General features: G+C 38.7%; 1 protein-coding gene across 3 annotated transcripts in view; it reads right to left on the bottom strand.

Annotated features, from left to right (window-relative positions):
* Positions 1-21,695, bottom strand: part of SPAG16 (sperm associated antigen 16) — a 1,132,640-nt gene that overhangs the window by 495,326 nt on the left and 615,619 nt on the right. For all 3 annotated transcript variants that reach the window (XM_025405273.1, XM_025405272.1, XM_025405275.1), the window contains one exon: positions 6,347-6,532. In XM_025405273.1, coding sequence (XP_025261058.1) covers positions 6,347-6,532 — 186 coding nt within the window. The remainder of the gene's footprint in view (positions 1-6,346; positions 6,533-21,695) is intronic.

Below are 21,695 nucleotides of genomic sequence, written 5' to 3'. Positions count from 1 at the left end.
TGTGCACACTCATTTAACTGCCTTACCCCCACCATTCTCTCATCTGCTCACTTTATTCCAGTCATGCTGGCCTCCTTGCTGCTTAGCAGTCACATGGGTCATGCTACCACCATAGGAAAGCTTCCTGATCAGAAGAGCTTGGCATATTCTCCTCCCAAGTATCTACTTGGCTTGCTGCTTCACCTTATTCAGGTTATCCAAATGTCAACTTTATAACAAGAATTTTCTCGACCTTCCTGTTTAAAATTGCAAGCTTTTCAATGCCTGCTATACCTTTTCACCTTCTGTGCTCTATTTTTCCTCTACAAAATTTGTCAGCTCTAAATATTATATGTAATTATTAATTATTATCATTTTTCATTTGGCTTATTTTCTGCCTCCCGAAATAATACCATCAACATAAGGGCAGAAGTTATTGTCTATCTTACTCAATATTATAGCTTAGTAACTAGAATAAGGCATAGAACGAAGTGCTCAATGCATATTTGTTGGATCTATAATCAAATAAATAAACCTGTGAGGTCAACCATGTGGAAGGTACTATTTTTATTCCAACAGCTTAACTACAATGAGCAAAACTCATTCCTATCAGGAAATGTGGTCAATGCTATATAAAATTTAAATTCTTGGTGTTTTTCATTATTTCAGTGAAAGCATCATTATTGAAACAGTGTCCTACTCATGGAGACACTTATAGTTGCATATTTTTATAATGTATAACTAGTCTTACAAGCATTACCTCCATGTAAACCAAGCATTCAACTTACACATGTTGCTATTGGCAAGCAGGACTTCATGGACTCCAACAGCATTGAAATAGACAATAAAGATGGGAAGAAAGAAGGGGCAAGAGAAGAAAAAAGAGGGAGTAGACTGGTCATCTATTATCAGCACAAAATTTCCATTACTATTACTTCAAATAATTTGAGAACACTTCAGACCTTGTCTTTGTTGCCTTAATAATATGTCATGAGGGAAAAACATACCACCTGAAAAGTATTCATGGGTGCCTATGGTGGACTAGGCAAGCAAAAATACTGTAACAAATAGACTGGAAATATAAAGTCTCAAATCAAGTAGAAGTGTCTTTATTTATTTATTTATTTTTGAGATGGAGTCTCACTCTGTTGCCCAGGTTGGAGTGCAGTGGCATGATCTTGGCTCACTGCAAGCTCCACCTCCCGGGTTCACATCATTCTCCTGCCTCAGCCTCCCGAGGAGCTGGGACTACAGGTGCCCACCACCATGCCCAGGTAACTTTTTGTGTTTTTAGTAGAGACTGGGTTTCACCGTGTTAGTCAGGGTGGTCTCGATCTCCTGACCTTGTGATCGGCCTGCCTTGGCCTCCCAAAGTGCTGGGATTACAGGCGTGAACCACCCCACCCAGGCTAGAAGTGTATTTTCTTATTGCTGGAGAGTCCAGAGAATGTTGCAGGCTAACTGGAGTTACAAAACAGGGGTGGCTTTACTTCAAGCAGCTTGACAATTGTTCTGTCATTTTCAATAATAGGCTTCTAAGATTATTGTGCTCATTGTCATTGGTATTCCATTCCACCACAAGGCAGGAAGAATAATGATACAGTGCCTGCTACTTTAACTTATATTCTATTGTACAGTACTTAGTGACATAGACATACTTAACTAATTGAGGCCAAGAAATATCATTTAGATATACAGCCAAGTGCCCAACTAACATGGAAGAAGGAGAAAGTGGATTCTAGTGAAAAGCTAACAGTCTCTGCCACAGTTTGGCTGTGTCATCCTTTCTTCCACATATAGAATGTTCACTGACTTTCTTCCCGCCACAAGCAAAAAAAGAAACATCCCCAGATCTCTTCTTCAGTTACTGCCTGTCTCACAGTTCATGATCTGTGGCTGACACACAATCTGCATCATTTGGTTCAACAGTGTCACTTGCATTATACAGTAACCAACAAAACAAAATACAAGTTTTTTGCTTCTCACCACCATCGCCACCATGAACACGATGTACCATTGTGAAGTAAGGACAGAATAACTACGGTATAAACTGTAATACAGAAAATAGAAACATGGGAAACATACAAGCATCACTAGTCCAAATAGTGAAAAACTAGGCAGGCATCATGAGGAACTTTGCCGTGGTACTGAGGAAAGTTCCTTGACTGGACCATGGTTGTCTCCCAGAGGAGCACCTTTCCCCATTGTTCTTTGTGGCTTCTGGCTTAGTTCCATTGTAGGTTCCTTCTTGTTCATTATCCTCTGTGGCCATATTGAGATTGGTGCTATGGTCTCTGCCTGCCTTCTGAACTGTGCAAAAATACAAGTCCACTATTTTTGGATGCAAGTTTGGGGCTCTGAGGACTGTTTCACTGTTTGAAGAGTCAGGGGGTTTTAAGGATAGGCTCATAGTTTCCTTGTCAATCCAATTCTCTCAAAAATTGATAGGTTTCTAATATAGTTGCTTCCAGGCAATGCAATGCCACAGTAACCACAAATTAAAGTAAACATAGTTCTTAAACATTCTTTATTTTCTTCTTCCCATGTAATTGCAAGAGCATCAGACACAATGCACTTAGAAATAAGGACCACAGATTTATCTCCCAACATTTGGGGTCAAGAAGCTGCTGAATTTTACAAGTCCGTCTGTTTCCTACTGTCCTTGATACAAACCACCCAATTCTTGCCTGTGTAACACCTTGTTAAAACAGCTGGAAGAGCTACATTCAGTAACATTTTGACTGTTTCCAACCCCTTTTCCTTCAAGTTACAAGCAAAGCAGGCACATGGTCTGCCTTCCAAATATCAGAGTAACAGTGTGATATAACTGCTCAGCCGAATACCCAGCTACCTTGGAAGAAAAGCAGCCAGGAGTCAACTAGAATACCTGATCTGATATTATAAATATAAATGGTAGATGCTTTGCATATTCCCTTATTGCTTCAAAATTGCTGCATTTTAAGTTACTTGTAATCTCATTGAAGGCAATGGTTGAGTATGAGAATTGTCTTACGTCTATAACACAGGCCAACACTGTTAAGTCATTTCATGAATACTTATTGATTAATGTTATGCACAAATGCCTCTAAATGCCTCTAAAGAAATACAAATTATTTTTTATAGCTGAGATATTTTCTGATTTTTCTGTCCCATTTTCATCATTTTATTGATTTGTGTAGGATAAGACAGCGTAATTATATTATAGTTTGAATGTGGATGGGACAGGGAGAATATTTAGAATACTTTCGCCATATTTACTTGTTGATTCACTCTTTATTCATTTATGTGAGCAAACCACCATGTGCCATGCACTCTCTGCTTGGGTTACACTGGTGTGTATGTTTTCAAATGACCACTAAGTGAAGTGCATAACAATTTATATATCTGATCATTCAGAAGATAATAATAAAGCTACTGTTAATTATTCACAGAAACCTTGTAGAGTACGGAATTATTTAGACTGAGTGTCATAGATAATTGTTCACAGATTCTGATTAGCACTTAGTAAATATGAATCTTGATCTGAAATGTTTTATATTGTTGATGCTTCACAGTGATACAACTTTTTGGTTAGGAACTAAATGGATGGTCTTACCAAGTATTGTCCAATTCTGAAACAGTTGCAGGGATAGGGATAGAACACCAATCAAGGCTGTTCAAGACTGAGCCAGAAGCTTGAAGGAAAGGATGGGTGTGAAAAGAGAAGAATGTATTCTAAACTCTTTCGTCTCTGGTGACTAATACTGTCTACCAATATAAATTTGTTATTTATTAAGAACTGTGCAGCATGGCCAGGTGCAGTAGTTCATGCCTGCAACTCCAGCACTTTGGGAGGCTGAGGTGGGCGGATCACCTGAGCTCAGAAGTTTGTGAGCAGCCTGACCAACATGGTGAAACCACATCTCTACTAAAAATACAAAAATTATCCGGGTGTGGTGGTGCGTGCTTGTAGTCCCAGCAACTCGGGAGGCTGAGGCAGGAGAATTGCTTGAACCCAGGAAGCAAAGGTTGCAGTGAACTGAGATTGCGCCACTGTACTCTAGCCTAGGTGACAGAGTAAGACTTGGTGTGTGTGTGTGTGTATGTGTTTGTGTGTGTGTGTGTATATATATATGGAGTATATATATGGAATTATATATATGGAATATATATGGAATTATATATATATGGAATATATATATATGGAATTATTCAGACTGAGTGTCATAGATAATTGTTCATAGATTCTGATTGACACTCAGTAAATATGAATCTTGATATGAAATTTTTTGTATTGTTGATGTTTCACAGTGATCCAACTTTTTGGTGAGGAACTAAATGGATGTTCTTACCAAGTATTGTCCAATTCTGAAACATATATATATATATATATATATGCACTATCAAGCCAAGAATATATGACACAGCATAGCATAGCTCCACCACCATCCATCTTATCAAGGCAAATAATCTCTCGCCTTAAGTAACAAAGCCAGTTCAAATAATCTATGAAATTTTGAAGAAAGATACTAGTTTTAGACATATCTATATAGTATTGATCTGAGAGTAATTATAAATTAGAGCTTGGTACTTTGTGACTCTGAAAGGCATATCAATAGCCACTATAGAAACAATCAATTTCTACTTTATTTGTCAATACTTATCCACTGCCTCAATGCCAAAATTAGTACAATTTTTTTCTTTTGTCCTTGATGATGAAAGTGAACTCTTGACAGTGATGGGAAACTTGAAGTTTAAAGAATTTTGGCATCAATCAGAAGCAATTTTGATCTGTTATATCAAGATTTATTGGGTACCAATGGGAAGTCATTATTTAGATACCAGGGTCATAAAGAAAAGTTGTCAAGTCAAAGTGTTTGAAATCATTCCAAGTAGAGCTGAGACTACTGAGTATTAGTTTTTTAACCATAGTTTGCTTTTGAACACCCTGAGTAGTTAAGAGTTCTAAAGACATATCACATTTTAGAATAGATCACTGTTTTCTATTAAGATCCTCAACCAAGTCAAAAGTGATACAAAATTCAAATTAAATACTAGTGTTAAAATTCCATTGATCTATTGTAATATTTATGAAATCCAGTCACATCTTATAGAAATATAATAAAGAATTATACATGATTAGACATTCCAGATAAACAGTAAGTACCCATCTGAGAATTAAAAGCTATCTGAAATTGTCACTATTTCAGATAGACACAGGTCTAAAATATGTTGTTCACAATCACGTTTTCTCCTATGGAGCATGCTAATTTTATTTAGCTATAGCTTTATGACTCAGGTGGATTATGCTACTTATCCACCAATGCCCTAGATCTTTCAAGGACTTATCAGGAAACGGAACTTGCACCTATCATTGTAACAATAATAATTTCACATACAGGATGGTAAAAACTGAATAAAGTTTCTAACTAAGTAACTAAAAAAGGGAAAAGAGAACATTAAAGTTATCATGGAGATAACAACTTCAAGAAAGAGCTACCACCCCTAGGACTGAGCGAACACAGGGAATAAGGTAGACCCTTGAAGGGGGGACCTTCAAAATGGAACCTCAGTCCTCTGAGGAGAGGGCACTTCTCTGCTGTTATGGGTGTTCCTCTGATTGGATGGAGGCCCTTCCAGAGCTGGGACCACAGACTACTGAGAAAGTTCGATGGATGATATATAACCCCTTAGCTGAAGGAGTTAGCATATTTGATAGTAGCTACATTTACCTCTTTGTATCATATTTGTAAAACTAACAGAATGTAATGAATACCCAAAATATATGGGTGATAGTAATTTCAATATTTTAAACATAATGACTTTGTCTATCTTGAATTAAAATCAAAACATAACACTTCCAAATCCACATATGTATAGGATTTTACATACAATACAATATACTATTTCCTACAATTTATGAATTAACAAGAAACATTTAATCAAGCATATCACAACATAACAAATTAAGCATAAAGAAAATAATTAGTTCTGTTAGATTTATGTTCATTAAACTATTAAATTTAACAGTACAGGGCGACAACAAGCCCGTGGAAAGCAGAACTAAAAATCCAACTCTTTAAAAGAAGTATTTGTTTCTATCCTGCTTAAAACAAACAGCTTTCCAATGAAGCAATTCTAATCTTATTACACAGGCTTGATCTTGATACTTATATTTAGAAAGAAATTATTATATCAACAAAGATTAATGGAGTTAGAAATGGATTTCACAAAGATTATTTAAGTAACTCTCTATAATCTTATCAACTAACAGTTTCTTTTAATGTTTCCCAGGGGTAGCATCGAGAAAAAAAAAAAAAAAAAAAAGAACTTTACCTATCTGTATGTATCAACGCAGAGGATTAGTAATGTTTAAAGTACTGCTTACCTATTAACATCCCAGATCTTGCTAGTTTTATCCAGTGAGGAGGAAGCCACAAAATTGCCGCAGGAGTGCCACGTGCAGGACCATACTGCGTGACTGTGTCCTTCAAAGGTCAAAATGCAATCGCCTTTACATAGATCCCATAATTTAACTGTAGTGTCACCACTTGAAGTAGCCAATTTGTTGCCACTATTTGCAAAAACATAAAAACACAGTTTGTTTAAAAAGTAACATAATTAAGTTTTATGAATACTGCATTCTATGAGTAATTTGTGTGTATGTGTATGTATCTGATTTATTTCTACTTGTAGTGGCATATCTAAATGACTAAATATTATTATCTTATTTGGGTCTACACAATTGCTAACTTGACTTGCTTAGTAATTCAAGCTGAAGAGAGAAACAGCTGCTGTGCAGTTTCTAGATTAATTCTTCTAGATTCTTCTAGATTAATTCACTAAATTAGTGTTTTCGTTACCACGTGTTTGTTTGGTTCAGCGTTGTATATATTAGGCTCTGTGGATAATCGGACCTCAGAACAATAAAAATTTAGAGATGGGCTAAATCAGTTTAAAAAACATAATACAGTATGAAACAGTAAGTCAGCATTGCTTATGTTTAGATTAATTAAGTGCTTCAGGAGTGAAGTTTGGATGAAGGAAGAAGTGAATCAGGAATGAGATATCTTTGATTTAGATCATGAGAGATCAAAGAGATGTTTAAGAGCATGACTCATTCAATTTTGCATTTTGGTAATTAGTAGACCTCAAAGCAGTGGCTTTCAAGTGGTGGACACAAAAGCTAGTTTAAGAAATGGGTAGGTGTCAGGCTCGGACGTGGTGGTTCACACCTGTAATCCCAGCACTTTGGGTGGCCGAGGCCAGCGAATCTCTTGAAGTCAGGAGTTGTAGAACAACCTGGTCAACAAGATGAAACCCCATCTCTACTAAAAATACAAAAACTAGCCGGGCATGGTGGCACGTGCCTGTAATCCCAGCTACTGGGGAGGCTGGGGCAGGAGAGTCGCTTGAACCCAGAGGACACAGGTTTCAGTGAGCTGAGATCGCACCACTGCACTGCAGCCTGGGTGACAGAGTAAGAATCAGTCTTAAAAAATAAAAAATAAAAAATGAGTAGTTTTCAATGACACTAACAGAAACATCTAGTTGGTTGTGTGTGTGTGTGTGTGTGTGTGTGTGTGTGTGTGTAACATCAGCTGCAAGAAAATTTTACTTCCATCATCTTCTACACATCCTTCTGCAATGCATGCTTTTTAAATGTGTTCTCTTAGGTACTTTCTCTCATCAAATTGTAATAAACCACTTATTTATCCTCCTCCTCCCTGCCAGACTGTTTTACGATGGAGAACTGCGTTTCATCTCTGTTTCTACAGCATCAAGCCTTATGACTGACCAATTAAAGTGCTTAGTAAATGCTTTAGAGTAAGTAAATATATAAATGCATGCATGCATGACTGAAATTATGCTACAAATGAAGAAGAAAAAGTTCCTGGCATCTCTGACAAAGGGAATAATAGGATCAAAAAAAAAATTTGTTTTCTTGCTCATAGGATTGGGTATTTTTCAGTTAAGAGGGAAATGTAATTTTTATCTGCAGCAGAGAAACAGTCACCATGAGAGAGGAAGAGCTTGAAGTTTCTGGAGAGAAGGTGGATTATATAGTGCAGATATTCTCATTTGGGTTAGAAAAGAATATCCAAGGGGCCGGGCACAGCAGTTCACGCCTGTAACCCCAGCACTTTGGGAGGCCAAGGCGGGCAGATCATGAGGTCAGGAGATAGAGATCATCCTGGCTAACATGGTGAAACCCCATCTCTACTAAAAATACAAAACATTAGCTGGCGTGGTGGCACATGCCTGTAATCCCAGTTATTAGGGAGGCTGAGGCAGAAAATCACTTGAACCCGGAAGGCAGAATTTGCAGTGGGCTGAGATCACGCCACTGCACTCCAGCCTGGGGGACAGAATGTGACTCTGTCTCAAAAAAAAAAGATCCAGAAAGATCCTGTCTCAAAAAAAAAAATAATCAACTGGAGAGGAGATCCAGTTGATTATTCAAATTTGACTAGCTGAAAAATCACCAAATGGCAGCTAGTCCCTTCATCAATAAAAACTGGTTTTGCCACAATTGTTTGCACATATGTTTGTCATTCAGAATTTTAGTTTTTAATATTAAAGACTGAACAATACATTTATCTAAAAACATACATGTAAAAAAATTTAAAAATTATTTAAGCATGCATCTTTCTCAAATCTATCTTTCCAGTGGGTATCATGTTATTATGGACCAAAATATTAGCACAGGATAAAAATTATTGTGGTATGTTTCTGCCTGTTGTTGAAAAACTGTCTCATATAAGTTTTATATGCTCTTGTGCTTTAAACCATGTGCCAGGCAAAAAAAAAAAAAATCACACTGGAATAATTACAACTAGAATGAAGCAGTATTATTTCTTTGTGAGTGCCATAAATGATTTTTAGTCAACGATAAATATAAACAATATTCCCATTAGTTTTTAATATATTGAGATTAGAGCTCATATACTAAACCTAAAATATATCAAATATAAATTTCTGAATATTCTTTCAAAATGGTTTTACTTTTCGAAAGACATGGCCTGAAATATGGAAAACTGTATACCTTTAGTTCATGAAAAAATAAAGGCCATTTCTCAGGGCCGAGAGAAATCAAGAGAGAGAAAAAGAATGGTACACTAAAACAAAAAAGGTGTGTTTTAAGAGATGCAAAAGATCAGAGTTTCCCTGGGCTCCACACAAATAGAAGGAACCAAAGCTCTTGAAAAGAGCAAAAGTGAATGTTATAGATTGTTTGTGCCACCCCTTCCCCAGATCCATATGTTGATGCCCTAATTCCAATGTGGCAGTATATGGAGGCAGGGCCTCTGGGAAATAACTAGGTTTAGACAAGCTCATGAGCATGGGGACCCCATAATGGGATTAGGGCCTTTATAATAAGTGGAAGAGACTGGAGGTAACTCTCTCCCTGTACTGTGAGGACACAGCAAGAAGGCAGCCATTTACAAGCCAAGAAGGGGGGCCCCACCAGAACCTGATCAGGCTGGCACTCTGATCTTAGACTTCTAGCCTCCAAGACTGTGAGAAATTAATTTCTGTTATTTGAGCTACGCAGTCTCTGTTATTTTGTTATGGCAACCTGAGCTGACTAATAATGTGGATCCACGCTGTTGGTATACAGCCCAAGTTATTAGAAATTAGCTACTCGAAATTCTGCAAATAAAATTCAACCAAGTATGAGCTTACAAAATTATTCTCAAACACATAATCGGAAATAAGAAGCCATGACTGAGGATGAGCTAATACATTTAACAAATACATATACCCTGAAGGACACTAGTTGTTATAATTAAAGGGTACAAAATATAACTGTAAGCATATAAGGAAGTAACAGATACAATAAAAAGAACAAACTACATAAGGTTATAACGTGAATCTGCAAATCTGAAAAAATATATATTTATACATTTTAAAAATAAAATTATTGAAATTAAGAAATCAATGGATGGGTTAAAAAGCTTATAAGAAACAGCAAAATTCAGAGTAAATGAATTGGGAAATAAATCTGGAAACAAATGAAAAAACAAACATTGTATGTTCTCACTCATAGGTGGGAGTCAAGCTATGAGGCTTCAAAGGCATAAGAATGATACAACGGACTTTGGGGACTTGGAGGAAAGGGTAGAAGGGGGGTGAGGGGTAAAAGACTACAGATTGGGTAAAGTGTGTACTGCTCGGGTGATGGGTGCACCAGAATCTCAGAAATCACCACTAAAGACCTTATTCATGTTACCAAACATCACCTGTTCCCCAAAAACCTATGGAAATAAAAAATAAAAATAAATAAATAAAGTACATATTTGAAAAAATTATCCCAGCTAGAGACAGATGAGGAACTGAACACAGTATAAATGTTTAAAAATGTAAAGGATACAATAAAAAAAAAAAAGTCTATTGACCTAATCAAAATTCCAGAAGAGAATGGAAATAAAGAGATAGATGTAATGTTCAAATAATTAAGGTTTGAGAATGTACAGAAATTAGAAAACTTAAGACCTAGAACCACATTATTTGGAAAGAAAAATATATACTTAACAGGATAAACAGTGGTGTAAATAAAAAGAAATTTTTACTTAGATGCATTTTAGTGAATTGCTGGGCAGCATTGGCAGGAATAAGAATTAAAGAAAGAGAGAAAAAAGAAAAATAAGGTTATTTATTTATACAGAGATAAATATGTGTTAGAAACACTAATAAGCACTTTATATATATTTGATCCTCACTATCACTCATAAGATGACTATATTATCTCTAAAACACTTGAACAACATCACAGAGCAAACAAATCACAGGGGTGAAATTTCTTCAAAGAGCTAATAGAAAATAATATTACTCTGGAATTATCAAAAATCTCTCTCAAAACAAGAACAAGGCTGGGCACAGTGGCCCATATCTGTAATCCTAGCACCTTGGGAGGCCAAGGCAGACAGATTACTTGAGGTCAGGAGTTCGACACCAGCCTGGTAAACATGGTGAAACCATATCTCCACTAAAAATACAAAAATTAGCCAGATGTGGTGGTGGACACCTGTAGCCCCAGCTACTTGGAAGGCTGAGGCAGGAGAATTGCCTGAACCTGGGAGGCAGAGGTTGCAGTGAGCCAAGATTGTGACACTCCAGCCTGGGCAACAGAGCAAGACTCCATCTCAAAAAAATAGAAAAAAAAAGGAAGAAAAGAAACAAGAAGAAATATTAATGTTCCAACTAAACTTGCTAGTTTCTCTCCTACAGAAACTAATAAGGATGTATTTTAGGGACAGAAGATCTGAAGGGGAAGAAATAGTAAGCAAACAATTTGGTAAACATGCAAGTATATACAAATATTTGTGCAGATAAATAAATGAAATGCTTGCAGAAATAAAACAAAAACGCTTGTAAAAATAAAAATAACAAAACAATAATGATATTATAATATTAACAATAAAGTTCATGTGTTATTAAGAAGAGAAAGTAAAACCTTGATCAATTTAGGCTTTACTAAATTAAGTCAGCATGGTAAAATGTTACGGGTGAGCACTGTAAGAATAGTAATAGAGCATATGACTTCCAAACCAGTGTAAGAAAAAAAGAAAAGGGTAAGAAAAACTTACAATTATAAACATCTAATATATCTAAAAGAAAACAGGAAAGGAGGAAAAAAGCACTAGAATAAATGACACAAATAGAAAATGAATTTTAAAAATAAGTTTTTAGATGGAAATACCAGCATATGAACAAATCCAACAAACACAACTGGACTAAAGTGTAAGCTGAAAGACATAAAGGACAAAGATTTTTCAGTTTGGCTAGAAAGAAACAAATTCAGCTATATGATTTTTACACGAGGCATGCTAAACTTCTAAGGACATACAAAGGCTGAAAGTAAACAAGGCAAAACAAAGCAAAACGAAAAGTACCAAAAAAAGTTACCTAGGCACAAGGAAATTAAAATAAAGATGAGGGATAGGGCCAAGATGGCGGACTAGAAGCAGCTTATCTGTGCCGCTCTCACAGAGAGGAATTAAAAGGCTAGTCAACACTGACCCTTCAGGCCAATCATCTGAGAAACCATGCTGGGATCCACGAAGGCAGCAGAACACAGAGAGCAGAGAGGAGCAAAACTGTCTGTCTGGGATCAATGTGGCGCCAGAAGAACCTCTCCGAAAATGGGAAAGAGTGAGAGCTCCCCGGGAGATTCATGCTCATCACAGACAGCTGTACAAGACTGGGAGCAGGAAAATCTGCCTGGCCCCCAACTGTGCTTCCGGATTGAGGGAGAGAGCCACCCAGGCATTTTGCAGGCGTAACTATCAAGTCCAAGGGAACTACAAGCCTTTGACCCGAGAGCAGACCAGCACCAGTGCCATCACCCGAATAAAGGCATTGCTGCAGTGCCTGGAAGCAGTAAGACTGCTCTACCCACCCCCTTGCCAGAGGGGGCTCAGCACCAGGTTCTGGCCCATCAGTCCCACTCCACCCACCCCACCACTGCTAGGCAGGCAGGCAATGCTTACTAGAGTTTCCAGCCCAGTTGTTCTGCTTTTGTGTAAATTCAGCTGCAGGATACAGCCTCCTGATGTCCCAGGAAACACTCAGGTGGCAGGAGGATGCACATGACCCCACCCACTTTTGCCATGAATAGTCAGGTAGCCAAGAACTGCTAGAGCCTCCAGCCCAGTCATCCACTTCTATGTGAACTCAGCTGGAAGGTGCAGCTTCCTGTTGCCCTGGGAAACACCCAGAGAGCACAGCATCATGTGACCTCACCTGCTCTCATCACTGGTTGCCAGGTGAGCAATGTGTGGTAGAGCTTCCAGCGCAGCAGTCCTACTTTTGTTGAACTCAGGTGGAGGGCACAGCCTCTTGCTGCCCTGAAAACACCCAGATAGTAAGGCAGTAACACCCATCCACCCCTGCTACTGATAGCCAGGCAAGTGACACGTGATAGAACTTCTGGCTCAGTGGTCCTGCTTCTGAGGGAACTCAGCTGAGGAGCACAGGCCTCCTGTTGTCCCAGGAAACACCTGGACAGTAGGGCATGTGATCCCACTGACCATGCAAGGGAGACAACACTTGCTGGGGCTTCTGGCCCAGCAGTCTGGCTTCTGTGTGGACTGAGCTAGAGGGCACAGCTTTCTGTTGTCCCAGAAAACACCCAGACAGCAGGGCACATGACCCTGCCTAACCCTGCCACTGGCAGCCAGACAGGCAATGCCTGATGGAGCTTTTGGCCCAGCAGTTCCACTTCTGTGGGAATTCAACCAGTGGGTAGACTCCTGTTGTCCTAGGAAGCTCCCAGAAAGCAGGACAAGCATTGTCACCAACCCCTGCCAATGGTGGTCAGGTGAGCCACATCTGCTAGGGCTGCTGGCCCAACAGTCCTAGTTTACCCTGAATTTGCTGAGGGGTGCAGGCAGGATCCTGTTGTCCTGGAAACACCCTCTGCTTCCCGTAGCCAGATGGGCCACACCCACTAGAGCTTCCAATTCAGAGGTCCCACTTCTGTCTGAACTCTGCAGGCAAGTGCAACCCATGTTTCCCCAGGAAGCACATGGACATCAAATTAAGGCCAACCTGGCAAAAATACAGCTTGTCTGCCAACTGCAGCCCTTGTTTGAGGGAACTCAATAGATCAGAATGCCCAACAGAAGAAAGGCAGGCATACAGAGAGTAATTATAGAGGGCACCACCAAGACCCAGGAGTGTAATAGAATCAAAGCCAGTCAACCAAACTCACATTATAACATAATAAAATCCCCAAGGGATGAATGAAGAAAAAACAAACAAACAAACAAAAAATCAATTGAAAGGACAGAAACTTTAAAGATTGAAGGAACATCAGCCCACACAAATTAGAAAAAGCCAGTGAAAGAACTCTGAAAACTCAAAAAGCCAGAGTACCTTCTTTCCTCTAAATAATCATATTATTTCCCCAGCAAGAGTTCTTAACCAGACTTAAATATCTGAAATGAGAGAAATAGAATTCAGAATATGAACAGGAACAAGGATCATGAAGATTCAGGAAAACAGCAAAACCCAATCCAAGGAAGCTAAGAATCACAATAAAATGATACAGGAGCGGATCATCAAAATAGCCATTATAAAAAAGAACCAAACTCATCTAATAGAGATGAAAAACATGCTACAAGAATTGCATAATTAAATCACAAGTATAAACTACAGGATAGAACAAACTGAGGATAAAATCTAAGAGTTCAAAGTCTGGCTCTCCGAAATAACTCAGACAAAAATAAAGAAAAGAAGAATTTAAAAGGAAGGAGCAAAATCTCCCAAAGATATAGGATTATGTAAATAGACCAAAACTGTGACTCACTGGTGTCCCTGAAAGAGATAGGGGGAAAGCAAGCAACTTGGAAAACATATATCAGGATATTATACACGAAAACTTTCCAACATTGCTAGAGAGACCAACATTCAAATCCATGAAATGCAGGTAACTCCTGTGAGATATTATACCTGAAGACCATCTCCAAAACACATAATCATCAGATTCTCCAAGGTTCAAATGAATGAAAAAATGTAAAAGGCAGTTAGAGAGAAGGGGCAGGTCACATACAAAGGGAACCCCATCAGGCTAGACTTTTCAGCAGAAACTATTCAAGCCAGAAGACACTGAGTGCCTATATTCAGGATTCTTAAAAGAATATTTGAAACAAGAATTTCATATCCATCCCAATCAAGCTTCATAAATGAAGGAGAAATAAGATCATTTTCAAACAAGCAAATGCTGAATGAATTCATTACCACCAGACCTTCCTTACAAGTGGTCCTGAAAGGAGTACTAAATATGAAAAAGAAAGATCATTACCAGCCACTACAGAAATACACGTAAGTACACAAACCAGTGATACTATAAAGCAACCACACAGACATGTCTGCATAATAACCAGCTAACAATATGACAGGATCAAATTTGCCCATATCAATAGTAACCTTGAATGTAAACAGGCTAAATCCCCCAATTAAAATACACAGAGTGACAAGCTGAATAAAGAAGGACAACCCAATAGTATGCTGTCTTCAAGAGGCCCATCTCACAGGCAATGACATCCATAGGCTCAAAATAAAGGAATGTGAAAAAATCAACCAAGTAAACCACCACCACAACAACAAACACAAAAATGCAGAGGTTGCACTCTTAATTTTAGACAAAACAGACTTTAAACCAACAGAGACCAAATAAGCTAAGAAGGGCATTATATAATGACAATAGTTTCAATTCAACAAGAAGACCTGCTTAAGTAGAAGATGGCCAACTTGACACCACCAGGTGGAACAACTGCTACCAAGGGACCAAGACAATTGGCACACTCCTAACAGATCTTCAGAGGGAAGGCACTAAGAGTGGATGGAGGGAAGACACAAAAGCTGTGCTCAAGTGGGAGGCAGCTGGGAACCCTACAGAAGGCTACCATGCAGGGGACTCATTCCTGACCTCCAACAACTCCAAAGGAATGGGTGAGTTGAACTGACAAATGTCAACCCACTCTTGCCACAGGCCTCTGGAATCTTGGCAGGAGGAGATCCCTCAACTATCATGGACACTTGAGTTGGCACGAAGAGCTGCTTAGAGAATTGGTAGGGGCAGCATGCCAGCTGATGCAGAGCCAAAAGGGTTTGGTGCCTAAGAACTTGTGGCAGAGCATGACAAGGGATGCCCATCCCCGTAGGCTCAACATGCTACCACAGGAGACATTATTCCTAGGGAAACTCTCAGACTTGAACTCTGCAGGGCAGTCTTGCCCATCAGATGGGGCTAGTCTGACTTGAGCACCTCTTGGTCTGCTGGCCTCTTGCAGGGCCCCAGCCTGGCCATGCCTGCTTGTGAGACAGCCTTCGGTGCCCTGGGGGCCCACATAATAGCTCCTGAACTGGTGAACTGTGCCTGAGTGGCAGAGAGGTCCAGTGGAGCAGCCCCCATGGCCACACACCAGCCTGCCTATTCCCTACCCCCACTGCAACTTCCTCCAGGCCCACAGCCACCACATATATCACATTGCCAATGTGTGTGTATGTGGGTGGGTTTTACCTTCCCAGCAATGCCAATATGTGTGTTTGCATCCTAACCTGACAGTATACAGACCAGTAACACTATAAAGCAACTGCACAAACAAGCCTGCATAATAAGCTAACATCATGATAACAGGATCACATTCACACATATCAATAATAACCTTAAATGTAAATGGACTAAATGCCCCAATTAAAAGGCACAGAGTGGCAAATTGGATAAAGAACCAAGACTTATTGGTATGCTGTCTTAAAGAGTTCTGTTTCACATGCAGTAACACTCATAGGCTCAAAATAAAGGGATGGAGAAAAATCTACCAAGTACATGGAAAACAGAGAAAATCTATTCTAATTTTAGACAAAATAGACTTTAAACACACAGAGACAAAAAAAGGGGGAGCATTACATAATGGTAAAGACTTCAATTCAATGAGAAGACCTAACTATTCTAAATATATATGCACTCAACACAGAAGCAACCAGAGTCATAAAGCAAGTTCTTAAAGACTTTCAAAGAGACTTAGACTCCTACAAAATAATAGTGGAGACTTCAACACCCTACCGACAGTATTAGACAATTGAGGCAGAAAATTAATAAAAATATTCAGGACCTGAACCAAGCACTGGATCAAAAGGACCTGATAGATATCTACAGAACTCTCTACCCCAAAACAAATAGAAGATACATTCTTCTCATTGCCACATGCACATACTCTAAACTCTACCACATAATGAGACATAAAAAAATCCTCAGCAAATGCAAGAGAACTATAATCATAACAAGTACTCTCTTGCATCACAGCACAATAAAATTAAATATCAAAACTGAAATAATCACTCAAAATCATACAATTACATGCAGATTGAATACCTGCACTTGAATGACTTTTGAGTAAATAATGAAGTTAAAGCAGAAATCAATTAGTAAGAAGTTATTTGAAACTAATGAGAACCAAGACACAACATACCAGAATCTCTGGGACACAGCTAAGGCAGTGTTAACAGGAAAATTTGTAGCACTAAATGCCCATATCAAAAAGTTAGAAAGATCTCAATTTATCAACCTAGCATCACAACTAAATGGACTAGAGAACCAAGAGTCAACTGACCCCAAAAACTAGCAGAAGAAATAACCAAAATCAGAGATGAACTAAGGAGATTGATATATGAAAAACCACTCAAAAAGTCAATGAATCCAAATAATCAATGGTTATTTGAAAAACTTAGTAAGATAGAAACCCTAGAGTAAACTGACCCCAAAACTAGCAGAAGAAATAACCAAAATCAGAGGTGAACTACGGAGACTGAGATATGAAAAACCACTCAAAAGATTAATGAATCCAAATAATCAATGGTTATTTGAAAAAATAAATAAGAGAGACTGCTAGCTAGACTAATAAAGAAGAAAGAAAGTCCAAATAAAAACAATTAGAAATGACAAAGGGTGTTACACTGATCCTGACATTACCGCTGAACCTACAGAAATACAAATGACCATCAGAGACTACCATGAATACTTCTATGCACACAAACTAAAACATCTAGGAAAAAAAATGGATAAATTCCTGGACACATACACCCTTCCAAGACTGAACCCAGGAAAAAAAATGAATTCCAGCACAGACAAAAAAATGACTTACAAAATTGAATCAGTAATAAGAAGCCTATGTATTAGTCCATTTTCATGTTGCTGATAAAGACATACTTGAGACTGGGTCATTTATAAAGAAAAAGAGATTTAATAGACTCACAGTTCCACATGGATGGGGAGGCCTCACAGTCATGGTGGAAGGTGAAAGGCATGTCTTCCATGGCAGGAGACAAGAGAGAATTTGTGGACAGAAACTCCCCTTTATAAAACCATTAGATCTCATGAGACTTACTCACTAACAAAAGGACAGCACAGGCAAGTCCTGCCTTAATTCAATTACCTCCCACCAGGTCCCTCCCACAACATATGGAAATTATAGGAGCTATAATTCAAGATGAGATTTGGATGGGGACACAGCCACATCATATCAGCCTATCACCCAGAAAAAGCCCACGACCAGATGGATTCATAGCCAAATTCTACCACATACATAATGAAGAGCTGGTATCACTCTTACTGAAACTATTCTAAAAAATTGAGGAGAGATTCCTTCTCAACTCATTTTATGAGGCCAGTAGTTTCCTGATACAAAAATGTGTCAGAGCCACAACAAAAAATAAATTTCAGGGCAATATCCTTGATGAACATTGACACAAAAAGACCTCAACAAAATACTTGCCAATCAAATCCAGCAGCACATCGAAAAGCTAATCCACCATGACCAAGTAGGCGTTATCCCTGGGATGCAAGCTTGGTTCAACATACACAAATCAATAAATGTGATTCATCACATAAACAAAACTAAAAACAAAAACCAGATGATTATCTCAATAGATGCATAAAAGGCTTTTGATAAAATACATCTGCACATTAAAAAACCTCAATAAATTAGGCATAAAAAGAACATACTTCAAAATAATAAGAGTCATCTATTACAAACCCACAACCAATATCATACTGAATGGGCAAAACCTGGAAGCACCCCCTTTGAAAACCAGCAACAGACAAGGATGCCCTCTTCACTATCTGTATTCTATAAAATATTCGAAATTCCTGCCATAGCAATTAGGCAAGAGAAAGAAAGAAAAGGCATTCATTTTGGAAGACAGGAAGTCAACCTAACCCTGTTTCCAGATGATGTAATCCTATATCTAGAAAACCCAATAATCTTGGCCCAAAAGTTCCCTGATCTGATAAACAACTTCAGGAAAGTCTCAGGATACAAAATCGATGTACAAAAATCACTAACATTTCTATACACCAACAACATCTAAGCTAAGAGTGAAATCACAAATGCAGTCACATTCATAATTGCCACAAAAAGAATAAAACACCTAGGAATACAGCTAACCCAGGAAGTGAAAGGTCTCTACAACAAGAACCACAAAACACTGCTCAAAGAAATCAGAGGTGACACAGACAACTGGAAAAGCCTTCCATGCTCATGGATAGGGAGAATCAATATTATTAAAATGGCCATACTGCCCAAAGCACTTGATAGATTTAATGGTATTTCTATCAAATTACCAATGACATTCTTCACAGAATTAGAAAATATTTTTAAATTCCTACAGAACCACGAAAAGAGCCTAAATAGCCAAGGTGATCTTAAGCAAAAACAGCAAATCTGGAGGCATCACATTACTTGACTAAACTATACTACTAGACTACAGTAACCAAAACAGCATGGTACTGGTGCAAAAACAGACACATAGACCAATAGAACAGAATAGGGAGCCCAGAAATAATGCCACACATGTTCAACCTGATTTTCAACAATCCTAACAAAAACAAGCAATGGGGGAAGGACTCCCTATTCAATAAAATGTGCTAGCCAGATGCAAAAGATTGAGACTGGACCCCTACCTTATACCACATACAAAAATAAACTCAAGATGGATTAAAGGCTTAAATGTGAAACATAAAATTCTAAACACCCTGGAAGATAACCTAGGAAATATTATTCTGGATGTAGGATTTAGCACAGATTTCATGAAAAAAATGCCAAAAGCAATTGCAACAAAAAGAAAAATTGACAAGTGTGACCTAATTAAACTTAAGAGCTTCTCAACAGCAAAAGAAACTGTCAGCAGAGTAATCAGACAACCCATATGATATGGTTTAGCTCTGTGTCCCCACCCAAATCTCACCTTGAATTGTGATAATCCCCATGTGTCATGGGAGGGAGCAGGTGGGAGGTAATTAAATCATGGTGGCAGGTTTTTCTTGTGCTGTTCTCATGATAGTGAATGTCTCACAAGATCTGAAGGTTTTATAAAGGGAAGTTCAAAGCTGGAGGCATCACACTACCTGACTCCAAACTATACTATAAGGCTACAGTAACCCAAACAGCATGGTGCTGGTACCAAAACAGATATATAGAACAATGGAACAGAACAGAGGCCTCAGAAATAACACCACACATCTACAACCATCTGCTCTTTGACAAACCTGACAAAAACAAGCAATGGGGAAAGGATTCCCTATTTAATAAATGATGTTGGGAAAACTGGCTAGTCATATGCAGAAAAGTGAAACTGGACCCTTTCCTTGTACAAAATATATACCTTTGTACATATTTTAACTAAATATACAAAATATATACTTTTATATATACCTTATACAAAAATTAACTCAAGATGGATTAAAGACTTAAATGTAAAATCTAAAACCATAAAAACCCTAGAAGAAAACCTAGGCAATAACATTCAGGACATAGGCATGGGCAAAGACTTCATGACTAAAACACCAAAAGCAATGGCAACCAAAGCCAAAATAGACAAATGGGATCTAATTAAACTAAAGAGCTTCTGCACAGCAAAAGAAACTATCATCAGAGTGAACAGGCAACTTACAGAATGGGAGAAAATTTTTGCAATCTATCCGTCTGACAAAGAATTACTATCCAGAATCTCCAAGGAACTTAAATTTACAAGGAAAAAAAACCATCAAAAAGTGGGCAAAGGATATGAACAGACACTTCTCACAAGAGGACATTTATGCAGCCAACAAACATGAAAAAAATTCTCATCATCACTGGTCATTAGAGAAATGCAAATCAAAACCACAATGAGATACCATCTCATGCCAGTTAGAATGGCGATCATTAAAAAGTCAGGAAACAACAGATACTGGAAAGGGTGTGAAGAAATAGGAATGCTTTTACACTGTTGGTGGGAGTGTAACTCAGTTCAATCATTGTGAAAGACAGTGTGGCGATTCCTCAAGGATCTAGAACCAGAAATACCATTTGATCCAGCAATCCCATTACTGGGTGTATACCCAAATGATTATAAGTCATGCTACTATAAAGACACATGCACATGTATGTTTATTGCAGCACTATTCACAATAGCAAAGACTTGGAACCAACCCAAATGCCCATCATGATAGACTAGATAAAGAAAATGTGGCACATATACACCATGGAATACTATGCAGCTGTAAAAACGTATGAGTTCATGTCCTTTGCAGGGACATGGATGAAACTGGAAACCATCATTCTCAGCAAACTAATCCAGGAACAGAAAACCAGACACCCCATGTTCTCGCTCATAAGTTGGAGCTGAACAATGAGAACACACGAATGCAGGGAGGGGAACACAAACACTGGGGCCTGCTGAGGGGTGGGGGACTAGGGGAGGGATACCTAATGTATCCTAGCAGAAATACCTAATGTAGATGATGGGTTGATGGGTGCAGCAAACCAAAATGGCACATGTATACCTATGTAATAAACCTGCACGTTCTGCACATGTATCCCAGAAATAAAAGTATAATTTTAAATAAAGAGGTCGGGGGAGTTCCCTGCACTTGCCCTCTTGGCTTCCACCATGTAAGACGTGACTTTGCGGCGGGGCGCGGTGGCTCAAGCCTGTAATCCCAGCACTTTGGGAGGCCGAGACGGGCGGATCACGAGGTCAGGAGATCGAGACCATCCTGGCTAACATGGTGAAACCCCGTCTCTACTAAAAAATACAAAAAACTAGCTGGGCGCGGTGGCGGGTGCCTGTAGTCCCAGCTACTCGGGAGGCTGAGGCAGGAGAATGGCGTGAACCCGGGAGGCGGAGCTTGCAGTGAGCAGAGATCTGGCCACTGCACTCCAGCCTGGGCGGCAGAGCGAGACTCCGTCTCA

The sequence above is a fragment of the Theropithecus gelada genome, chromosome 12 (genome assembly GCF_003255815.1).
Source record: "Theropithecus gelada isolate Dixy chromosome 12, Tgel_1.0, whole genome shotgun sequence".
Taxonomy (NCBI): domain Eukaryota; kingdom Metazoa; phylum Chordata; class Mammalia; order Primates; family Cercopithecidae; genus Theropithecus; species Theropithecus gelada.
Note: the sequence above shows the minus strand (reverse complement) of the source record. Positions and strands in the feature narration are given on the sequence as shown.